This window comes from Odontomachus brunneus, unplaced genomic scaffold (assembly GCF_010583005.1).
Source record: "Odontomachus brunneus isolate Ranch 3 - 2012 unplaced genomic scaffold, Obru_v1 Obru_scaffold_028, whole genome shotgun sequence".
NCBI classification, from domain to species: domain Eukaryota; kingdom Metazoa; phylum Arthropoda; class Insecta; order Hymenoptera; family Formicidae; genus Odontomachus; species Odontomachus brunneus.
In genome coordinates this window covers 1,175,532-1,194,432 of record NW_022639478.1, presented here as the reverse complement: position 1 = coordinate 1,194,432, position 18,901 = coordinate 1,175,532, and the positions used below count along the sequence as shown (strand labels likewise).

Sequence of the window (18,901 nt, the reverse complement as noted above, 5' to 3'; positions counted from 1 at the left end):
TCTCTCTCTCTCTCTCTCTCTCTCTCTCTCTCTCTCTCTCTCTCTCTCGATGAAATTGACAAGTCTGCGCGCTACATTACTTAGTTTCTCCTGAGCACAAAGTCCCAGGAAAATAGATACAAGAGTACAGGTTCCTGGCGTGCGTCACGTCATGTCGCTCGCTGCCATAGTCATGATTAATAAGATTAGAGCTACGTCACTACATAATCTTTACCATGACAACTTTGGGGTAAGGCATAACGACGACGAGCGCTTCTGGTCGGATGCGACCGTCGACGACTGGGCGAAAGAGATGGCCGGCATGAGGATCATCGCCGAAAAGTTCGCCAATCTGACGGACAACAGCGTGGTGGGTGTGAGAGCGCCGTACTTGCGGGTCGGCGGTAACAATCAGTTCACTATGATGGAGGAGCAGGCTTTCCTCTATGACTCCACCATTACCGCGGCCTTGAATAATCCTCCGCTCTGGCCGTACACTATGTACTTCAGGATGCCACACCGTTGTCACGGAAATCTTCAGCATTGTCCTACCAGGTGAATATCGATCTTGATTGTTTAAGAACAACAAACGATTTTAAACGACAAAATATTCAAATGAATGTCTTATACAGGTCGCACGCTGTTTGGGAAATGGTGATGAACGAGTTGGACCGACGCGAGGATCCTCAGAACGACGAGTACTTGCCAGGATGCGCCATGGTGGACTCCTGCAGCAACATTCTGACCGGTGACCAGTTCTACAATTTCCTCAACCACAACTTCGACCGCCACTACGAGCAGAACCGCGCACCCCTCGGTCTCTACTTCCATGCCGCTTGGCTGAAGAATAATCCCGAGTTCTTGGACGCCTTCCTATATTGGATCGACGAGATCTTGCAGAACCACAATGACGTCTACTTCGTGACGATGACTCAAGTGATCCAATGGATCCAGAATCCGCGCACTATCACCGAATCGAAGAACTTTGAACCGTGGCGGGAGAAGTGCTCAGTGGAGGGTCCGCCAGCCTGCTGGGTGCCTCACACTTGCAAACTGACCTCGAAGGAGGTACCCGGAGAGACCATCAATCTCCAGACTTGCGTGCGTTGTCCCAACAATTACCCTTGGGTGAACGACCCGACCGGTGACGGCTTCTTCTAAGTTGCCGATCCTCCTTCTCGTCTAAGTCAAGTCCCTCCTTCTCCTTTCTCTCCGACCCTCCCGATCCTCTCCTTCATCAGACCTCGACCGGACCCAATGGCGTCGGTCGAGGACCCGTCGCGCGAGTCTTCGCGGTCCAACATATCGCCAGATATCGTCGACTGACGCATCAGCCGAGCATCCTCGAGGCCTTCGAGAGCAACGGTGATTACGGCGACGAGGCACACGGGAGAAGAGAGGGGGCAAAGTCGTCGTTAGTCCGTTAGACTCCGGTGACCATTCTAGTTGCCAATATTTTGCTGTTTTATCGTTGAGAACGACGTATCTGTGATGATTAGTTTGTTCAGTTAGGAGACCGCAGAGTCTGATGGGCTAAGGTCGAACGTAGCGAAGCCTTTTATCCGCTTCACGCATTCGCAGATGTTTCCTCATTGTAGACGTCTTCCTTCACCGCGAGAGGTTAAAGAATTTGGCAAAATTCGCGCGGCAAACACCGAGTCATTCTTGAGAACTCACGGAAATCGTAACTTTTCTCCGCGCGTGTCTCGTCGTTAGTTCGTCCGCTAGTTTAAAAATTCACGTTCATCAGATATCAGCAATCTGTGATAGACACCCGAGGGCGCATCCTCCAAGTCCTCGAGGCGGCAACGAGACGGCCGCGTTGATCGACCATGACGACGACGACGACGACGACGACGACGACGACAACGACAACGACGACGACGACGACGACGACGACGACGACGACGACGACGATGACGACAACGGTGACGATGACAACGAGAGCCGCGCATTCCACTCGAGTCGGCAAATGCGAAGCAAAATGAAGCAAAATGTCGCGCCCCACCCGGACCCACGAGGAGAAATCGCGGATCCCTCGATGGCGGCTGGCGATCCGCGAGTGTGGGATTCCACGTGTAATATAACCGTGTCTCCCTCGCTCTTGCACCTCGGATTCCCCGTCGAGAGCCACACGACCGATGCCGATCTCAATCGGCTAGTGCGCTTTCCTCCCGTCCCAGAAGCAATCCACGAAGACCGCCAAATTAATTGTTCCCTGATTTAAGGCGTGCCCTTATTTTTTTTAAGGGTCCACCGACTCTTATATATAAATATATATAAATTTATATATATAAATAAAAACGAAATATTGTATATGTATATTTGTAAAAGTAAGCGATATTGCCAATACAGCGTTTTCGACGAACCTTTGAATAAAAGATTCAGAGAAATCTTACACACACAAAGGTGCATCTTTCTTTCTTTCTTTCCCACCCTTCTCGCGCTCACTCACGCCGTCTTATTCACTAGGCCGCTCGCTAATGGGATGGAAAGTGGGGCACGATTAGACCCCACAAACTTGACCGCCATTCTGGAAGGAAAATTCGTTTCTAGGACGTAGAAGAGCGAATGAAAGTGCGGGACAGAGATTTATTCGTTCAGCGGGATTCGGAGATGCCAACAGTGAATGGAGCGACTTTCTTTGATCTCACGCTGTTATGTTAAAAATCATTAGAAATTATCTATTCCGACGACAGTAAAATACCCCAGAATACCGTGACAATAGAGACGCGATCGAAAAGTGAGGACAATTTCAAGCGATCCCCCCTAGTCGAGCGACTTTCTTGAGCGTTTTCTCGAGGAACGTGGGAGGATTTGGTTGTGCCGAATTCGTCGCGTCATCGATGGCCACGGTATCGCGAATCGTATTCGGATCAAGGCCGCGCGACGGGGTGGCACAGCCGAGACACGCGAGCGAGATTTTCAGAGCAATTACGAAACCGGAATGAACTTTCCGTCGTGATATAAATTGGTCCTCGTGCTCACGTACGTATGCACTGAAAACAAAGTCTTTTGTTAACGAATGCATGGTTTAGTTGAGCGTTTCAGCGTGTATTTGGTAATTAACATTAAATATGACAATAGTTACCGTCCGTGATAATAATTACAAAATAATACCGAATAATTTGATAATGGTTACTAAATAGTTTAACCATTACCAAAGTATTTAGTCATTTCGTACACTGAGAAAAAATATTTGAAAATTTATTTGTGGGATATCAAATTTCGCGTTATTCAAGTTATTCACGGAAATAAATTTTGCTACATAGAAATAAGCTTTGTTTCACAAAAAATCTTAATCTCATATCACAGAAAACCTCTTAATCCTATAAACCTTATATCCCACAAATGAATTTTCAAATATTTTTTTCAGTATATATTTGTTACATAATCATGTAAAAGTATCACCAAACAATATGGTTTTATTTTACAAACTGATTGCTGATACATATCGCATAAATTGGGAATAGTCACCAAGTCTTAGTAACAGATACATCCTAGAAATGACTTAGAGATATCACACATCCCTAGGACGTATCTAGGATATATCTAGGATATATTTGTGCTGTACAGATTATGTTCCCTTGTATCACGTTTAGTCGAAACTACTCGACTAATAACTATTATCTAAAGCTAGTAAACTATTATCTAGATTTGGTTATTAACAAACCTTTTCTCTTCAGCGTAAATGCGTGCACGTAGGCAGGCAGCCTGATTGTGCGCGATTGTCATTTGCCGATTGTGCCGGAGGACTCGCAACGACCAGCACCAGATGCAGGAGGACGACAGTCGAGAAAACGTCGGCTCGCATTCTTCTGAGAGAGGCGAGGAGCGCGATTGCGATTCATGAACGAGATTTTTCTCCGGTGCTGTATAAGGCGTTCGCGGCGGCGGTTGCGGCGACGGCGGCGGCGGCGGCTGCTGCTGCGTTGAACACCTTCTCTCTGCAACGTGTTCGTATCGCGAGATTTTTTAATGAGGCACATTAATTCTGGTTAACTCGGAACGGGCGCGCGCTTTGAAAGCTTCACGCGGGAGCGTTCTACGCCGCCGTAGTAACAAGGAAATTAATGTGCACCACGATACAAAAACGATTTATCGCAATTTCACCGTGGCTAATGACGTCTGTAACGCCTCGAACTATATTATTAAACGATTTTAACAACGCGGTAAATCATACTTCCCTTTTCTCCCGTTACTCACCACCGCGATTGATTTCTCTTTCATAATCGGCAAGTACATTAGAGGTATTACGGCGAAATTGAGGGCTCGCAGCTGCTTTTCTATAATTCATCAATAATTCGTTCCAATGATAATTGAAAAGACGGTGAAATGAGATTTACCGAAAAAAATATATAATCTCATCCTTAGCGGAATCCTATTATAAATAGCCTCAAGAGAATTCTTCTAAAACCAAAAGGGAAATATTCTAAGTAAAATTATTTCTCTTCGCTAGAATGGGAATATTCTTTCGGTAAAATGTCCCACTTAGAATATGGAATTAATATGGGAGCATTATATGAAATTAGAATAATAGGAAATAATACTTTGCAACTATAATATTAGATTTGCACAATCAATACAACTTTAAAGAAAAATGTCGGCATTCTGTCGATAAAGTCTTCAGCTTGAGCGAAACCGTTCGCGTACGTTCGCAAGAAGCCCAGAACGCCGTTCTGTGCACACCGGCTTCCGTTTGTTCGCCGTCGCGCGGCGAATCGAGGAAAAAGAAAGGACGAGAACGCGGCAACGGCAGAAAAATAATGTTAACCTCGTGAAATACCAACCGGCCGACCGGCGACGGTGGATTGCATTCCGATGCAGCCTTTCTTTCGTCGACCGCATATGAACGTCGCTTACCACGCGTCGACGAGCCTGACCAACGTGTCGGGGAGACGATCTCGAGGGATTTCCATTCACGTGCAACGGATTCCGTTTGTAAACGTGAAGTTGACCCTTTGAAGCGGTTTCACCGTGAGATCACCTATTCATTTCAAAAAGGTCTCTTGGATCGTCATTTTGGACATGTGACATAAATATCTTATTAGAATCTGAATTATGAAGGTACTGCGCGTTAAAGGATTAAGTGAATAATTTACATATTCCAATATAATTAACCCTTTGGTGAATTTCACTGTGAGGCTATCTATTAATTTCAAGAGGAATGATCTCTTAGGTTGTCATTCTAGACATGAATATTAGAATCCGAAATTTGAAGGTCCTATGATTTAAAAGGTTAAACGACTCAATATAAGCGACTCGAGTCGCGCTTCGTCGAGTCGCGTTTTGCTCGCTTTTATGTTACTTTTACATGATCGTGCCCGAGATCAGCTCAGCGTGGCCTTTATCGCCGACCCACTGAGACGGAAGTGCAAGTCAAACGAGAATTTCGCTGAATGTCGCTCTCGAACGGCGTTTTACTTTACGATGGCCGTAAACGCGGCCGCATTAACTCTTCCCCCGGCTACTCGAGCGGCCACGGTCCCGAGAGCATCCACACTTTTACTCTTCGTTAGATAATTTGCCGGTGTCACGCGAGTTGGGATGGGAGGAGGAGGTGCACCCACGATCAAATTCCATTAACCGCGCGCGATTAAATTTCGCAACGACAAAAGCAGCGCGCAGAAAATATGGTACGTTCAACGGCGCTATAATCTATCGGCATCTCTGCCTTGAACAGCAAAAGGTACCCGTCAAAGATGATTGTTCCTGTTAGAGTGTTACGTGGTTGGTAAAGTATAGTTGTAGCCCATAATCAATATAAACAGCGAGATATATGGTATATACTATGTATCTGAAGAGAACAAATAGGAGAAAGAGGGTTAACATTGTGTACGTATTGTAATATGTATAATATTGTAACATTGCGTTAATCTTTATTCGTTAATTTCCACATATCATTCGGACATCTGTATTCGATACACTGAGGTTGTTCTCGTCCTCGCTTATTTTAATTCCATAAGTGCTTATAAAAGAATGCATGAAAAAGTCTTTAAGTTTATAAAATAAAATTATACGTAAAGAAATAATCGCAAATATTAATTGGAAATTAACAATGGGGTGAAATCGAAAATGAATCCGGAGTATGTGCCGGATTGAATCGACCGATCTTTTCGAAGGAATCTATCTTCGTTGATCATTCAAATTTTTCTTCACGTTAAATTACCGACATTGCCAATTGTACACGTGTCGCCAAGTGGTTCGTAATGTAACGTACTTCAGTCAAAATTCACGTGGCGAAGCTTAACCGCACGAAGCACACGATCTCGATCTTTTGTACACAACGGATGGAACGGACTTCCTTCTCTTCTCTCTCGTCTGAAAGACATTCGGCGCGGCGCGGCGATGAAACGCTCGCAACAACGGCGCTAAACGACAACCTGAAAATCTCACGTAAGCGAAAGTAGAGAAAGCTGCGTAGCTCGCGAAGCCGCGGCAAGGCCGTTTAAAGACGAAATACGCCTAGCGGCGCCATCCAGATATCGGCTGGAATCACGCGCGCCCGAATCCGCGCCACCGGGTATTATTAATTCGCACGCGCGCGCATCGGATCGATTATCGGCGGGCGTGATAACAATTTTATGAGCCTGAGCGTGGACTATCATTAGGTCCCGAGTTTATCACGCCGGCATTAGTTTCGCAACTCTTGCCATTTCGCGCACGCACGTCGCATTCTGCAGCCGCGATATTCGTCCGCCAAAATTACTGAGCGCTTTATGCACTCGTGCACACGACGTCACGGATACCCGAACATTCCCTGGGTCGAGAATTACACGATTCCCGGTCTTGTGCGTATACACTGAGAGAAATTATCCGATGAAAAATTAACAAACAAATATTTCAGATTAAAATACAAGTATTTCAGATGAAAAATATCAATTCATAATTTTTTGATCGGTTTATCTGATAAAATGTTATTATGATCGAAAGTATCCAATTTAATCGGATATCCTACTCGGATATCAAATTTAATCGGAATTTGATTGGAAATATCCGTTTGTTAATATTTTTTATTGAATAAGATTGAAACTATTATAATTAAAAAACTAAACTATTAAACTACAATCCTACGCTAAAAAGAAATATTTGGTATCTGTAATTATAATCGCATAGAAAAATAATTACTATAAATTATGATCGGGGAAAATTTTTTAATTAATTTCTATCTTAATGTTAGTAATAATAACCTTACATGCATATTACCATTTTTGCGTTAGAATAATCGAAAAGAAATATGGAGATATAAAAATAACTATAATTTCAGTTCAACCATTTCTTTTTCTTAATGTATCATTATAATTAGAGTTACTTGTGCGATTTTCAATCTTAAGCGTTATGTGTATAAACTGAAAAACGTACAACTTTCGATGTAATAAATATTCCATGACGCCGTGTGTATACCAGCAGCAAAAACAAATCAATCGGTCACACGTATTTGTTTACTTCCGAAATTCATGTTGCGACAGATTTTATTTATCACGTATCTTGCGTTACTTTGACCGGCGTTTCTTGACCAAGTCAATATTAACTTTTGATTTGGCGTATCGCGCATTCAAATAATTGCGCTCAAAAATTAAAACTTTTCCCCAAACAACCGTTCGAAACAGTTTGCATACAAATACGTAACCATGCGATCGCGCCGTTTTTACCTTGCATTATTGACGACACACTCCGATATAAGAACGAACAAAAATAGCCGTGTAATTTCGGAAGCTGCTGCAAACGCGGCTGCGCGTACTTCCGACTGGCGCATAAATGACCCCGGCCAAACAAAGCTGGTGCCGTTAAGCCGCTTGCAAGTGCGAGAGTTCCGATAATGGAATATTTAATAACCAATGTTCTCGTTGTGTGATCGGTGGAGTGTGCGACGCGTCTTGCTGCGCCTCACCTCATCTCGAGTCGGCCGAAAGAAATGGTGAGTCGCGGTGAAATTGACTCCTACTAGGTCAGTGGGTGACGGAAGGCGAGTGACGCGGCCAGATATTTGTCTATCTGTTCGCCGGGACTCATTTTCAACCGGCACACACAAGCAGATAAACATCGCGTGCTCCAAACCGCCTCGGCGCCACTATCTCCGCGCCGTTAATTGAAATTCTCCTTGCGCGCTGAGGTCGGAGGGGCAGGAATGGAGATTTCCTCGTAATATATACCCAATTTCACCGGCAATGATATCAGAATGGATCGTTTTAGAAACAGTCTTCACTCAGCGAAACTATAACAAACAGTCGCGCTCACTGTGTACGAGTAAGCTTCGCGAAATGAGTTGAACGACTTTATGAGGCATGTCGAATGGAATGCAAGAGCGCTCCACACTTGTGTCACATTGTCAACGGAAGATATAATGTTGGACGCTGTCCCGCTCCACTGATGAAACAAACAGAGCATATCGATTCCTCGAAAGTTCCTTCAGGAGCTACTTATTCTTGTAATAATTGATTTATAACGACGAAATTGTATAAATTAATCGTGAGACCATTTTATATTTGTTGCAAAAATACGAAAGGACTAACCTGATTTGGAAATAAAAAAAAAATTCCTTCGAGCCGGATTTGAACCAGCGACCTATGGATGTCTGCTCGACCGTGCTCTAAACCTCTACAGTCCACCGCTCTACCAACTGAGCTATCGAAGGCTTGTAACGACGGCTGTCTAAGCAACACAGATACTTTGAGAGCATTGGCTCTATTATCAGTAATTATTAAAGTGAAATTAACTTTTCTCATCTGATATTTTAAAAACAAAATAATGTACACAGAGAAAATTTTATAGTAAAAATTACTGCAGATTTCTGTAACCAAGGAATAAATCGACATTTTGGAGTAATTGACTATTCTCTTATTTCACCACACATATATACTTATATTTTATGGACTGAAATAAATATATATGCTATTAAAACGTTTTCTACGTTTTCAGCGAAATTTATTATGTTCCTTAACGAGATAAACTTTACCGAGTATAGTGTTTCTTATATAGTATATAAGAATAAAAGTATAAAAGTATATAATCTTACATAGTATAGTACTTTATAATGTTTCTGCACTATTAGAAACGTAGCAAGATTGCAAAAAAATGTATATGAAAACAGAGCTATAATATTCTTTTCGTGTATTTCGTGCAAAATAAAATATTCTTCAAGTTTAAATTGAAGTAGTGATCTATGAACACAAGCTGCAGAGAGAAATATGAACTGCAGTCTATTGTTCTACTAGTTGACCATTGAAAAAAATACTCTTTTTAGAAATATAAGTTGTATAAAAAATATTGCTTAACAGACATTAAATAAATGTAGAACAATATTTCTGCGAAATAAAATGGTAAAAGCATCCTTCGAGCCGGATTTGAACCAGCGACCTATGGATTTCTTCTTTTAATCAATGATAGCCAACTACAGTCCACCGCTCTACCAACTGAGCTATCGAAGGCACGTGTTACGTTCTCTCAGAGGAACTTGATTAACCGAAGGGTATCATGAAGGAACTAAAAAGTGCAAAAAATTTCTTCGAGCCGGATTTGAACAGCGACCTATGGATTTCTTTTCTCAATCAATGATAGCCAACTGCAGTCCACCAACTGAGCTATCAAAGGCACGTGTTCCGCTCTTTCAGAGGAACTTGATTAATCGAAGAATATCGTGAAGGAGTTAAAAAGTAAAAAAAATTCCTTCGAGCCGGATTTGAACCAGCGACCTATGGATTTCTTCTTTCATTCAATAATAGCCAACTACAGTCCACCGCTCTACCAACTGAGCTATCGAAGGCACATGTGTTTTATTTGTTTGAAATAAATGAATTAACTGAAAGTTGTTATAAGAAGACTAAAAAGTATAAAAAATTCCTTCGAGCCGGATTTGAACCAGCGACCTATGGATTTCTTTTCTCATTCAACGATAACCGACTACAGTCCACCGCTCTACCAACTGAGCTATCGAAGGCACGTGTTACGTTCTCTCAGAGGAACTCGATTAATCGGAGGACATCGCGAAGGAGCTAAAAAGTGTAAAAAATTCCTTCGAGCCGGATTTGAACCAGCGACCTATGGATGTCTTCTTCATACAATAAACAACTACAGTCCACCGCTCTACCAACTGAGCTATCGAAGGCTCATGTCGATTGTTTCTAATTGCATCGCTGTAAGCAAATTGATAAAAACGAGCTGCAGATAGGCCGCGTTAAAGCGGCGACTCGCCAAAGAACGATATAAATTTATCATACCGCCACTCTTGACAACCACTCTTTACGGTTCAACGTGTTCCTGTATTCTCTCACTCGTGCGAGAGAGCGCAGTATTAATGCAACAACGTCGAGGCAGATAGGAGACGTAATAACAAACCGTATTCCGCTACCGGCATTACCCGAGCGTTCCGCTTGGGCGAGCGAAATTCTCTCCGATTCCAACGAATCGTTGGGTCGATTATTGTGAGCAACGTTTATAACGATCATAACTGCGCTACTGTAACGAAGTAAATCGCCAGGAGGGACCATGCCTCTCTCATAGTAGTCGGCAGACTCGGCTTGTTGGAAAATCCTGCGGCGGTGGCGAGCCGCCCGTTAAAGGAAAACTCAATCAATGGAAAATGATTATGTAGATTTTGTTCCGAAGGCGTGCTAGTTAAGAAACATTTTCACTCATGTCGTGAGCCGCTCGAACGACGCTACAAGTGGCGGTCTCCTCCTGAACGCTGCTCTTTCTAGCCGCGAAGAATTCCGCGCTTTATTCAATTGTGTTTCATTGTGTTTCATTCGAGCAACTTTCGCCGTTTACTTGACCGCTCTTTCGTTATCGTATCGTTATTTGGCTGTCGTCGCGCTTCTTCAATCGAGTTCAGGAGAACGCGCGACCGACGAAACGCGCCCCGACCCCGATTCGCGGCTGCCGTTGTCGCTGAATCGGTAGCTGCTCAAAAACTCTGGGTGCTGCATTGTCCTCGAGGCGCGTGCCACACCTCGTCGCGTCACCCACGCGGATTCCAGCCGCTTTTCGCCGGGAGAAGGTGCCTCGATCAGCAAAACCGCAATCCAATGGGAAGCACGTGCTATCAACTCGTTATCTGATAAAGTAGTAGCGACGCAACTCTTGTAAAAATGTCACGATTACAGAATAGTTTAGACAAATGTATATCTTTATAAATATTTATCTTTATAAATGTATATCTTTATAACCTTAAAAATATTTTCTTCTTCAGCTAAAAAGAAGATTATATATTTTAGATGCTTATATCACGCATATAAAAGAGAGTTTTGTCTTAAGTAGACGTATTTCTCTTGATTCAAAAAGGAAAAAGTTAGTTTCAATATCTAGTAGATTTTCGATTAATATTAAGTCCACTTTTCATTAGAAGAGAAATTTTTCGTTTTCTAATGAATTTCGCGCGAAATACGAAATATGTAACTAGCAAGACTTATGAATAAAAGACAAGAAAGAGAAAGAGGAAAAAATTTTTCTAACTTTAAGGATACTGTGCTTGGAATATTTTCCTTTTGGTTTTAAAAGAATTCTCTCATATATAAAAGGATTCTCCACTAAGAATAAGATTATATTTTTTTGGGTTATTGCTGAATATATTCGAAACTCATTTCATGAGCATCTTTATATCTCCACGCAAAAAAAGGCCTTTTTTGTTTGCAGATAGTAAGGGCAACTTTCGAATGGCCTTCTGATGTCCTTCCGGCAAGCAAGGACGCGTCAAACGGAAGACCGAATGATCGCCGGTGTGATCAAGAACGTTCGACCTCGAGACCGTGTCGTTAGTGTCACAAGAGCGCGGATTTCCTGCGACCGCCCTCGCTACCGGGTTGCTTGTTCCACGAATAACCTTTATTATTTCCATATATGTTAGTGGCGATCGGAGCGCAATGTCGAGAAGATTTTTCTAGCCTGAATTGAAATTTCGAACTTCTTTCAGCCACATTATTCCATTCAAAATCTATTTTGATACTAAAGAAAGTAAAAAGGGGAATTTCGAACACCATCAGAACCAAAGTAAATTGTATTATTAGAATTAAACGTACTTTGCTAATTTGCTAACGAGAACGCTTCTGTTTGCATTTCGAGCTATCCGATTAGGTTCCGCCACGATTCGTTAAATATTGTGCGCGTGATTGACATCTCGGCTAAACATCGTCGTATTCTTAAATACCGGAAAAAGATAGCGGTATCTTTCTAATTAACACATCTGCTTCCCAAAACATGCGTATCTGATCGTGCTGATTCATTAGGATTTGGTGTAAATTGAAAGTTTAGATTAACGATCAGAAAGAGAGCAGGATAGCGATGTTAGATATCGCGGAGATTCCTTTAAGAGAAATTAAGATATGCGAGAAGATGTTTTTTGTCGATTCGCGAGGTCGCGGATGAAAATAAAATTGGATTTAAGAAAGGCGCGCGAGAGAGCCTCCGCATCCTCCACTGTCGCTTTCAACTTTCAACTCTTCGCGACCATCGCATTTTCCCCCACTCGCGAGGAGTTCCTCTTTCCTTTTTTTTTTTTCTTTAGTGTCTCTGAATGTAAATACATCGAAGGTGTAATGGAATATCTGCGTTTATTACAACACTTCTTATTATCCGCGGGAGAATCTTACGAGAGGCGGACTCGCCAGGAGACGACGACGACGGCGACATATAATCGTCTGAATTGGATAAACTGCAGAAGCCTGCCGTTATTCATTACGCAATTTTCTCAATAGCAAACACGCTCGCATTATCCGATCAATCGTGACTAAAGTGAATTGTGATTGCAACGTCTTTTCTTGCGCAAAAGAAAATTCCAAGGCAAAGAAACAACGTGATATTAACCCTTTATTTAGCAGACTTAAAACAATTTTAGAAATCTTTGAATGCTTAAATGAAATAAATAATGATTATCCTTATGATCTCTTCTGATGTCTCCTGAATGCAGATATATGTTTTCAAAAGACCCGCATAAACCTGTCATTTAGTGAACCACCAACGAACAAAACAGATAATCAGATGTTACTTCAGAGCGACGATGCTGAATAAATGCATCCTGCATCTATCGTCCTTGCATATGGTTCATGAAATATGTTGCTTGAGGGCAACATTATCGAATAAAGGGTTAAATGCGCATCGCTCTGTTAAAGCCATTATAACGGTCACTCGATAACGATTAGTCGGCGCTAATTAACTGTCTGACGATGTGAATTTGAATAAACGATATCGAACGGAATCTCAATTCGTATTATCTTTAGGAACAAGAAAGGTCATTGACCTGTTTCTTCGTGACATTTTAAATGGTACTACAGGCTACCGAAATGTTTGAGCTTATGAAGAAAACTCAGACTCTTTTTTATATCTCTCTTCATATAGGACATTCTATGATAAATTTCAATCGATTATTCTATAATAGATGTTTTAAGCCCTAAGTCTCTAAAGTCTAAACTGTGACACATTGCCGGCCTTAAGCATTTCTCGCACTGCCCTAGTCCCTAAGCCTTAAGCGAGTTGACCAACTCCCATTTTGTAAAGCTTAGGACTTGAGACTTAGAACCGATGTAATTTCTCTAAAGCACAAAGCTTAAGGCTTAAAACATCTATTGTAGAATGGAACTTAATCGATTGAACTTGCATGGCGATGAATTCTCCAGCAACTCAAATTTCTTTTATATGTCGCCTGATATGTTTTTAAAAAGAAAATAATCTCTCTTTCGGCGTTTGTAATTTTAATGAATTTTCTTTCTTTAGAATGTAAAAAAAATCTCTCTAATTTTTTTACTTTTTCTTCTCATGTGTCTTTTTTCTTATACATTATTCACTTTTATGTTTTTCTTTTATGTCTAATGTGTTTACACGTAAAAATTTCTTTTGCCTCTGTATAATAATAATAATAATAATAATTTTGCGAGTCTAACGCAGCAACCTATACAAGAAGGTCGTGAAAGTACTCGGAAAAGAGACATGTAATTGCAGTCGTGGAGCTCTGCGCGGTCATTTCCTCTGGATCAGGCCATCCGCTCAAACATCTTGAACGTAAATTGTGAATGAGAATTAAGCGCGAGAGCGAAGTGTACGTAGGCGGTCGAATCGCCGACCGTAAATATACTGCACTGTGCAAGTAACGGGATATTTCAACCGCGTTGCAACATCGTCGCATTATCCGCAAAGCGGGGTCATTCTCATGCTTATGCATACGAGAACACGCAGCCGTGCTGGTAGCCCCGGCGACGAATCATCTCGAGATCGTGGCGATAATAGCCGCTCCTCGTCGTTCTCACCCGACCTTGTGTGTGTGTGTGTGTGTGTGTGTGTGTATTTCGACTTCGGCCCTGGATCACATGACGTACGACGTTTGACAGTGAAAGTTATTCGCGACCGTGTTGTGCGCCCTCGGGCCGCTCGAAAACCGCACGCTCGCCTCGCTCGTCCCGAGAGTCTTCCACTTGGAGGAAAGAGAGGATGCCGGGCCATCAAGTTCGCCTCGCGAACAGGCTTTAGCAGCAGATTATGCGTCGGACAAACGGTCGATGGTAGGGACCGACGTAGGCCCTGAACTTATGGCGACAGCTTGAAGGCGATTTGCACGTCTCGTTTAGCAGCCGATAAAATAGTCGACGGGTCGTCGAGATTAAAGTTCATCGGTTATTCGTAGACCGGGCGTGGCCCGGGATCTTTTCATTATGGCACGCGTTTAGGAAACTGTCTAATGATATTCCAAATGCGACGCTGGCTGGAGAAGATATTTAACGAAATTTCATTCACACTAGTTATTCAGCAATAAATAATGAATAATAAATAATAATAAAATAATAATAAATAATAATAATAAAAAATTGAATTTTTTTGTTTCATTTGCCTAAAGAACAAAGTGAAATTGCTAAATATTGTTTTCTCTTCCTTTAAAGAGGGGTATTGCATAGGTAATATTTATTTCTATAGAGAAATAAATAAATAAATAATTACTGGAGCGTGAATAAAGCACTCTCTTCATTCCGTCAGATTTCTCTCTCTTTCTCTTTTTCTTTTATTGCACGGGTAAATCTCATCGGTATTTGTGCACGCTTTTCTTCGTCTACCTCGAAACGGCATGAGTGAGGAAATCATCAACGATCCAGATCAGTCGACGAGGAGCTATGAATTTTGTGGATCGATCGCTCGTTCCAGGGACACTCCGGCTGTATTTCACCTCCCGCGCACCTCACCGCACCTCTTCAGGGGCAAGGTCGACCGCTCCTTACCACTGTGACATGCACGTGTGTGTGCACACGTACGAGTAAACTTACACACATTTACGTGCACCGCGCGCACGTTTCTACAGGAGCAAATGGGCGTATGCACGTGGCTGCAATTGCATTCTTTCTCTCTCTCTCTCTCTCTCTCTCTCTCTCTCTCTCTCTCTCTCTTTCTCTTTCTGTCTTTCTCTCTTTGTGCGAACAACTCGTTCGACCCTGCAAACGAACTGGTGAAAGTGACAAGAGGCAAGGTCGTCTCAGGCCACCAGTTACAAAATCAGGAATTCCTCGAAAAGCAAGCGGCCGGTTTGGATCCCGTATCGATTCGGCCGCGTCGCGACAGGACGACTTGCGCAAGGATCATAAAAATTAAAAGTCGCCGGGCGAAATGCCGACCGACGGGCATTTCATGCGAAGAAAAACCGTGCACCGAAAAACCGTCGCTTCACACCGCGTTTTCGCAAGTGTATAAAGGATGCAGTTCCTTTTCAGCGGCTTCGAGTGGCCGCTCTCAACGGAGCATTTTAAAAACTGTTTCGAATCAGGACATTGTTGCACACACTATCATGCATCTGTTGACTGGAATCTCTAGTTAATCTTTCGGAACACTCCGTGAGAATTACACATTTGGTCGCGATTTTCAGTGAGGCGCAATTGAGCGCATGAGCGAGTGTAAGGTGGACGCAGGAAAGACAGCCTGCGCTATTTTCTCTCGATCTGTATTTCCAGTAAACAATTAAGTTTCACCGGCGATTTCTACGAAACATAGGTAGGATGCGCCGAGAGGATGCGCCGCTTATCCTCACGAAAGCGTGACAAGGTGGCCATCCATTTGCATCGACCGGTTGAAAACTGTCCTCGGATGCGACGAGTGTCTTGGAAGAAAATGTCGCATAGTTCCTCTGACAATATTAACCAATATCAAATTTCGTCCTTAAGGTAGGTTGATGAGATATTTCCTATGGATAAATCCCCCCACCTCTCACTATTCGAAATGCTTTCTGGAGTAAGTCCCCTTGTGTCTCTCACTATTAAAAAAAAAATAAGGATTTCACTAAGATATACTGCAGATGAAAAATGAATGGGATTTTTACGGCAGGTTTCTCGAGATCGTGATAGAGAAATTCTGCGCCCAGATTCGTGTTCAGCAGTCAGATCAGAAATCTACATGAGATGACTTGTCAAACCTTAAGGCAAACGAAAAGGTCATCCTGTGTTGTGTTCGATGTAATGCTTCGAGAGGAAAAAAAAAGACAACTGTTTCTGTCGAATCATATGTCGAATCGGTTTGGTTGCGACTCTTGCACCAAAGTGACTCCGGTACGAGCCGTAAGTCGCGATAATCACGAGGAAAAACGCACTTCCCAGTCTAAGTCTAAGTACATACAGCGCGCACGCGAGACGTCACCGAGCGAGTGAGCGAGACGTAACGAGGCGGTAATAAAGTTACGTGGATCTCGCGGAGAAAGGTGCTGGAATAACGTGAAAACGCGTTGCTGTACGGCAGATTTCCGGGATGTCGCCGCTCGTGATTGTGATCTACGATAGTATGATCATGCACGCGAAGATCGATCGCTTCCTCGTTGATAAGCAACGGAGAGTGCGGAGGTAGCAGGCGTCGTGACGCGTTCACCGTTCACCAGCGACATTGAGGATATACACCTGCGGGAGAATATTTTGCAACATGACACATGATTCTTCGGCTCATCCTCAGCCATGAAGAATAAATTAAGAATAAACCGCGAGGAACGTTATATAATATTTTCCGTACGTGTGCGTGTGAAATAAAATGCTCACGCAATAAAATGCCGGCGATAAATTACCCTTACTTTGCGTATCATCGAATATTGTTGCACAGCCGCTGTAAAAGTTTTCGGACTCGGGAGAGAATGCCAAAGCTTCGCGCGCGCGACACTGAAAAATTGTCGATTCGTCCGGTGGAATCGATATCTTCGGCTCGAAAATGAATGATTGCTTTTCACGATGCGCGGTCATCTCCGAGCAGTGTTTTACAATTTTGAATCACCTTGACTTTTTACGAGCGGCGCACGACTCACCAACGACGATTGGACGTAAGCCAGAAGCCTGCGTAACGGTTCACGTTAGAACGACGTTACGCTCTCGGCGTGACACGTTCTTTTGTAATAACGCGAAATTATATATGTAAATAATGAATACGTAAATACACACACACATACGCACGCACGCATACACGCATGGTTACGACATAGACGTCGACTTGTCGCCTGGTGTTCGTATCGCGGCTCGCAATCGCTCCCACAAGATCAGCCAGGATCAACCTCATGTATTTATGCACCCAGTGGCGAAATTAAAAATAAACCACCTCTCGTCATCGTACACATACGCGACTCTTCTTTTATTTTCACTTTCATAATAACTCGACGAGATCCGGCGGCTGGCCGGAATTCACGTCGCTCTTGAATTATAAGATACATAAGACACATCGCCTCGAGCCGGCCCTGTCCGCCGAGCGGCAACACGTTCTGGAGGTCGATTTAGAAAGGTGGATCATAAAATTCGGGTCGTTGTATGAACTTTCTTCGAATCGCGCAACCGTCCCTCCTAGCGATCGAGTTCCTCATTTCGCGATTCTTTACGTCGAGCTTATGATGGAGAAAAGCGGTCCACCCATAGATTTCAATGGATGCGATTCATCAGACGCTGCAAGGTACTTTAAAGTGCTGTGTGGACTAATCATGACTTTTCTTTAAACGCTTCAAAGCGTTTGCAGCATCTAATAGATCTATATAACACGATGTCTCCTATGAGGAGCGGAATGACCGATGCAACGAGCTGCGACGAACAGCGCGACAATAGCCGATGAGTGTACTTCTTTCTTTTTCCGAAATCTCCTCGACCTTCCACGTGACGGGTCTCTTTAGACCGTTGTTTCTCTTTGTCTCGAAATGGCTCGATGCATAACAAGTCGAGAGGAAACGTGAGTCGCATAATGAATGACGCGGGAGTAAAACGCGCCGGACAAACTTGGCAGTTCAACTAAGCGCGCTCTTATGCGACATGAGACATGCTGTGTGTTCTCATATGAACGGATTTTGATCGATTTGTGGTCGAATAATGGCATCGGTCTTTATTAGTCAATCGCAGAACTTTAAGATGACCACAGACGTCCTGTTTTCCCCGAATCAATCTCGATTTTCCACTCTGGATCTCTTCAAATGCTAATACTATGAAACGTCAATTTGTCCCGGATTCAGCTAAACTGCCCTAGTTTATCCTAGTTTAGAGGACTTTTAATTCATCATTGGAAAGGTGGAATTTGATGAATTTCTTTCTTCTTTTTTTTAGTTGTATTTTTATAATTTCTCAAATCTTATACAATCTCTCATAATTCTATGGAATATTGAGGTTTGATAACAGAGAAAAATTCTGACCATCTACTATAGAAATTTAACAAGAACGAAATAAAATGCATATAGTCTCTCAAATTCCATCTTTCGATAACGGGTTAAAATTTTTCTAACAGAAAAAAAGTCTTCTTTAAAAAATTTATAGCTCTGGTAAATATAGCAGCTTTGTTTTTTCTAATTTTAAATAAGTATAATAACAGCTTTATCTTAGCAATAGTTTCTATTTTTATTGTATGCAGACTTTCATTGTTGTTAAATTATTTTTCACGTGCCTATAAATAAAATATTGTTTTATACATGTGTATATATATATATATATATATATATATATATATATATATATAT

The 18,901-nt window shown here is 42.5% G+C and overlaps 1 protein-coding gene and 5 non-coding genes across 7 annotated transcripts in view; 1 reads left to right on the top strand and 5 right to left on the bottom strand.

Annotated features, from left to right (window-relative positions):
- Positions 1-2,387, top strand: part of LOC116842902 — a 5,894-nt gene extending 3,507 nt beyond the window's left edge. Inside the window, exons 4-5 of one of the 2 annotated variants that reach the window (XM_032812748.1) lie at positions 229-534; positions 612-2,387. In XM_032812748.1, coding sequence (XP_032668639.1) covers positions 229-534; positions 612-1,140 — 835 coding nt within the window. In that variant the 3' untranslated portion in view covers positions 1,141-2,387. The remainder of the gene's footprint in view (positions 1-228; positions 535-611) is intronic. The other variant, XM_032812749.1, reaches the window with a different exon arrangement.
- Positions 2,388-8,516: 6,129 nt separating this feature from the next.
- Trnay-gua lies at positions 8,517-8,614 on the bottom strand. Its single transcript has 2 exons — positions 8,578-8,614; positions 8,517-8,552 (listed from the first exon to the last, which is right to left on the bottom strand). It is a non-coding gene; the product is annotated as a tRNA-Tyr (tRNA).
- Positions 8,615-9,308: 694 nt separating this feature from the next.
- On the bottom strand, positions 9,309-9,407 carry Trnay-gua. Its single transcript has 2 exons — positions 9,371-9,407; positions 9,309-9,344 (listed from the first exon to the last, which is right to left on the bottom strand). It is a non-coding gene; the product is annotated as a tRNA-Tyr (tRNA).
- A 236-nt stretch (positions 9,408-9,643) lies between these two features.
- Positions 9,644-9,742, bottom strand: Trnay-gua. The gene is made up of 2 exons: positions 9,706-9,742; positions 9,644-9,679 (listed from the first exon to the last, which is right to left on the bottom strand). It is a non-coding gene; the product is annotated as a tRNA-Tyr (tRNA).
- Positions 9,743-9,817: 75 nt separating this feature from the next.
- Positions 9,818-9,916, bottom strand: Trnay-gua. The gene is made up of 2 exons: positions 9,880-9,916; positions 9,818-9,853 (listed from the first exon to the last, which is right to left on the bottom strand). It is a non-coding gene; the product is annotated as a tRNA-Tyr (tRNA).
- Positions 9,917-9,989: 73 nt separating this feature from the next.
- On the bottom strand, positions 9,990-10,084 carry Trnay-gua. The gene is made up of 2 exons: positions 10,048-10,084; positions 9,990-10,025 (listed from the first exon to the last, which is right to left on the bottom strand). It is a non-coding gene; the product is annotated as a tRNA-Tyr (tRNA).
- Between the last annotated feature and the right edge of the window lie 8,817 nt (positions 10,085-18,901).